Genomic DNA, 5,239 nt, shown 5'->3' on the forward strand with positions numbered 1-5,239 from the left:
GGAAACCAACCACAGCACCCCAACCTCCCCAAACCCCCTTCCTCTGGAAGCACCCCCACAACCAAGGAGATGCTCTGGCACAAACAACGAAGTAAAACCTTCCCTGCTCCCCCCCCCAGCACCACCCCAAGGCTATTTGTGGGGTCCCACGTCACAGCTAATGCTGCTGGGTCAGATTTTAGGATTTTTGCCAAAATCCACGAGTCTCCCATCTCAAGGGTGGGTAATATGACACAAGAGCGTGGGTAACCTCCATTTTTCAGTGCTGAATTGTTGCTTGCACTCAGCTGGGAATTACACGCATAGAAGCATCACACAGAACATAATTTAATAGAGATGTTATTTTACATTTATTTATCACAGTGAGAAAAGTGCTTCAAAAACAGATACTCCAGTAAAGGCAAGCTACAGTCGTGCCATCATCCACGTCCTCGTATTCCACGCACGAAGGGGCACTGCCAGATTCAGAAAGGCTCTTGTTTTACAATACAGCAAGTTAAAAACAAGGAGTTGTGTGGTGAAGATAAACCGAGCGGTTTTTGTTTCCAGATTTTATTTTGAGCACTTTGGACACTAGTTCCATATTTCTGAAATTCTCAGAAATGAAGAATTTTCTGTAACATTTAGCCTGCAAAACACCTTGGGCTGGGTATCACATGAAAGAAAAGGGTGGGAAGATCTTTTGTTTTTTTACATAGCACTCCTCCATCCTCCCTTCTCTCCTCACAATGAAATCAGATGCCATAAAAAAAACAGAAATCATAGAAAACTGGTCCCTGCACTACTCAAGTGCCTTGATGAACTGCTACTTTAGCAAACACCTCAGGCTCAGCCCGAGTTGTTGGCCCCAGGTCAGTCCGGAATGTATTTATCAAAACATCAAGCTCTGTACGTGCCTAAAACCCTACGACACCTCAGCCTTTGCAAGTGAATAAAGCAAAATGAGGAATAAACGGGGGGAAAGGCAACTGCAGCTGGCAAAGGAATCCGAGTGCAGAGACAGCAGGTCCGGTGGGTGTCTGGGGGAGCAGGCCAGCCTGGGTTTGGCACGAATTCTGTATGCACGCCACACACGCGTACATGTCGACAAACCAAGCCAAGGGATGCAGTTTCTGCAAGCTCACCCCTTCCATCCACTTGCACCGATAGCTCCGAGACCCTAGAACAAACACATCATGGGAAAGGAACAAAACGTACTCGCATAAAACTTTGCCGATGTCAGCCTTATGTAAAAAGGCCGCTCTCGAAACTACCAATTTTCCCCGCCAGCTGCAACCTGAATAGCTGTACCTCCATCCTGTTATGCTCCCAACCTTCAGCTGCCCCAGAACATGTTCTGCTGCATCAGCTGCTTGTGTCTCATTCTGCATCTCGTTATTCTTCTGAGCTCTCTGTTCCCTGACACAGTGAACCCCTCTTTTAAAGGCTGCCATTCTCTCCAGAAACTGACCTTCATCGGGCACCGCGCTGCGGGACGGGACGGGGAACTCCCTGAAGGGCCCGACCGCGCTGCGCTCCAGGTTAGGGAGCGGGGCACTACAAGCAAAACCCTTTTGCACCTGTATGAATTCAATCATGTAACTGGTTCAACTGGTGCCAGGACAACTTGGAATACATTTTTACTGACAAGTGGTTTGGGTTTTTTTTATGTTGGTGGGGGTGTTTTGTAGTTTGTCTTTTTTTTTTTTCCAAATGGACAGCCTCTCCCAGGGCAAGAGTCTTCCTTGTCCAGCCATGTGCAGCACGTATCTTGGTCACTGCTCCTCCACAGGCAGCCTGCATTTTCCATCTTGAGCGGTATTGTATGATTCACAGTTTGTGCACTTCATGCCTAAGAGATGGAACTGCACTGTAGAGCGGGCGTTGCAGTCATTGCAGAGGATCTAACGCACACAGGAAAAAAAAAAAGAGAGACTTTAGCACAACAGGACACTCACAAATATACTGTAACTATGCTCCTAGCAACCACAAAACCAGTTTGCCATCAGGGCACAAAGTGGAAAATACTTTTATTGTAAAGACAGCAGAGGAACACGTAGAGCTGATTCAACTTTTCCGTTTGTAGCTACTCGGATCACACTGTATAAGCACGGAGAATTTACTTTCAGTACAGCAAGATGACACACTTTGGCTTCTCTCCATGTAGGAAACCACCAGAGAAAGCCTCAAGTGAAAATGAGAGCAGATTATCAGCAGCTAGCAACACCAGACAGTCTGCTGCGCAAGGCAGTCGAGGCAGCGTTCCTCTCAAAACAGGCAGTAAAGACATTTTTTTTCCAAATATCCTGACTCCGAGAGCTGGTAGGAAGGGTTGTCTAAAGGACACTACATGTAACTAGAACATTACTGACCAGTGCTGTTTAATTCACCGTTACCTGCAAAAAACCACCAGTTTTGCAGTTCTGAGTTAATACAAAGAAACAGAAAGAAAACAGAAACTAGCCTTGCACTAACCAACAGCCAAATATTTCTGCAGAAAAACCACCATGTTTACTCTGAACATGAAGCTCCAAGCTGTTAAAAACAGATGTTCCTGTTTTTTTTGCTATGAAGGCACCTGACACGACTGGAGAAAGCAAGATACTTCCAAAGGCCAAGCCATTTCTGCTAGGTAACACTACGACACTGCGAGGTTGTGGGTTTTGGGTGGAGTGCAAGTGGGCAGCACTTTTGTTTACAAACCCAGTAGATGAATACTGTAAACCTACACGCAACATTGCTTCACCGTTCCCTAACAGTCAGGTTGCCTTCTGATTCAGGACAAGTTCCTGGTGCCCTCTACTGCCAGTAACGGAAAGGCACGGATCTGCCAAGAACAGAGACATCCATCCGTGGAGAAGTCTCATCTCTTACCTCCACCATCATGTTCTGATACTCTGTGGGCATAGGAGTCTGTGCTACTTCATCATCCAGCTGACGCCAGTACCTTGTCATATCTAAAGCTGAGTGCATGCACAAAGGACACCTGTAGCCTCTGGCAGAAAGGAAAAACAAAAAGTCTAAATCAGAAGATAGAGAGGGGTCATGAAACAAGTCAACTCCAAAGGACAGGTTTCATATCACACCAAAGAGAACCATCACAAATCAAAAAGTTCTTGCCAACAGAACTGAAAATTAAAAGCCCCCTTTCCCTTTCAGAGTTGGCTTTAAGTTACTGGATACAGGACTGGCATCACAATCCTTGTCTCCTAAGTAATATGTTTGGATTACAACAATATTAAGAGATGAGATGTTCAGAAATACTTACTCCTTTAGCATGTCCTCGTAACATGTTCTGAAAAGAAAAGACAATGAGAAGTTCAGTAAAGAGAATGCAATTACTGACTGGTCACACGTTTGGACTCAACAAAAGGAAAAGGAAAGCTTCCCAGGAAAATCACTGGGTACCAAGGCAAAAATCCAGAGGCAAAGTACACTTGATTCCATTCTAAGGTTTTCTAACATAACACCGGGGAACAGAGTCAACAACATGAAAAGGACTGCGTGGATCAAGTTTGATGAAGAAGTGGACTGTAATGCATCATGAGGTATGTTCAAGACCGACAGGAGTTGAAAGAAGATTAAATCTGGGGAAACCTGTGTGAAATGCAGAGGCCACTCATACAGCACACAAACAACAGGAAAGACCAAAGAGAGCCAACAGAGGAACAAAAAGTTGCGTCTGTAACGTAACACAGAAGTAGAAACAGAAAACGTCATCTCAAGGGAACAATGGGAGCGCAACGGAGAGTCTATTTCTCCAAAGGCACCCAGCGCAATGTATCACTATCCTTTAAAATCCCAGTAGAGCTGGCAGTTTTTGTAGCACAACAAAACCCTCTGCTGTCTTGGGCGACTGTCTAAGGAAATTATCTAAAACTTACCTGACGAGCTGGCACCAGCCTCCTAAAACCATTGTGCAACTGCTTTCTGTACCACGTAGGAACTTCTCTACGGGATTCTTGAAATTTAAGTAGTAACAGAAGGAAATTCAGCACGGGAAAGTTTTGAATGAAGAGTACAGAGGTCCTTCCACCACCACCAAGACTTACTGTGGAAGGAAGACAACCTTTCCAAAGAATTTCCTGATGAAACAGAGACTATAGCCCCAACCATGTGGGTCCCTTAGAAACCAGCTTAAGTAGCTGGCACAGACTAAGGAGGCCTGGAGAGCCGCTGAATAAACACCATGCATGGGGGAACAGGTATGCACCGTTCTCAAATACTCCACTGCCTTACCTGTGAAGAAGATGACCGCACGGCAGGACGTGAGCTCCAATACGAGATGTGTGAATATCCTGTTTCAAGGCAAGTATCAGACACAAGACATGAACATTGTTAAATTCAAACACGACTGAAAATACAGCCAAACACAATCCCAAGAGACGAAAAGAAGTAGCTCACCTCCAAACATATGGGACAATCCTGCCTGGAGACGTTTTCAATGCACTTTGCACAGACAAAAAAAAGTTATCTTACTACACGAATATCTGCATTTTTTCTAAATTCTAAAATTCCTTTAGAATAATAAGAAAAGATGTACAAAATGCTTGCACCTAGGCTTGAAGTTCAGAGAATTAACTGGTGGCTTAGCATATTAAAAACCAAACAGCTTAAAAGTATACATAAGGAGAGGGCTCCCAGAACTCCCACAGCAGCAGGCAGCCCAGCTTTTCCAATGCTGCAGCAGGAGCTCGGAATCACATCAGATCTACCATCAACAGCTCCTTTTCAAAGGGGAGAAGGAGACTGAAGTGGGTATTTCAGCTTCAGGTGCCAGCAAAGCCAGCCCACAAGCACTGTGTTGCCCCAGCTTTCCCAATGCTGCAGCAGGAGCTCGGACTCACATGCTGTCAGATCTACCATCAACAGCTCCTTTTCAAAGGGGAGAAGGAGACTGAAGTGGGTATTTCAGCTTCAGGTGCCAGCAAAGCCAGCCCACAAGCACTGTGTTGCTGTTCAGGATAGGTGTGCTTAGACAAAACGGAGAACCTGCAGCTCTCCCTGTCCATATGGCCCTAGATGGGGCCAAGGCACTATCAACTTTCATTTTCAAGGTGGTGTTTTGTTTTTTTTTTTTTTAAAGATAGGGAGTCAACCGGTGTATTCTTACCTTGTGCTTTCCTTGAAGACTCAAACTTAAGCATAAATTGCATTTTGAACAGTGGAAAAAATCCTCCTTTGGACCAATCCTGAGGAGGAAAACATCAGGTCAAGGACATTTATACAACCATAGAATGGTTTGGATTGGAACGGACCT

General features: G+C 45.1%; 1 protein-coding gene across 1 annotated transcript; it reads right to left on the reverse strand.

The window, feature by feature from the left end:
* Positions 1–1,754: 1,754 nt before the first annotated feature.
* On the reverse strand, positions 1,755–5,171 carry RCHY1 (ring finger and CHY zinc finger domain containing 1, E3 ubiquitin protein ligase; the record flags this gene model as incomplete). Its single annotated transcript, XM_010087276.1, has 6 exons — positions 1,755–1,883; positions 2,854–2,974; positions 3,248–3,274; positions 4,219–4,277; positions 4,384–4,428; positions 5,093–5,171. Coding segments are annotated over 6 exons (460 nt in total), but the record flags the coding sequence as incomplete, so codon positions are not given.
* Positions 5,172–5,239: the final 68 nt, after the last annotated feature.

Source organism: Pterocles gutturalis, unplaced genomic scaffold (assembly GCF_000699245.1).
Source record: "Pterocles gutturalis isolate BGI_N339 unplaced genomic scaffold, ASM69924v1 scaffold3676, whole genome shotgun sequence".
Taxonomy (NCBI): domain Eukaryota; kingdom Metazoa; phylum Chordata; class Aves; order Pterocliformes; family Pteroclidae; genus Pterocles; species Pterocles gutturalis.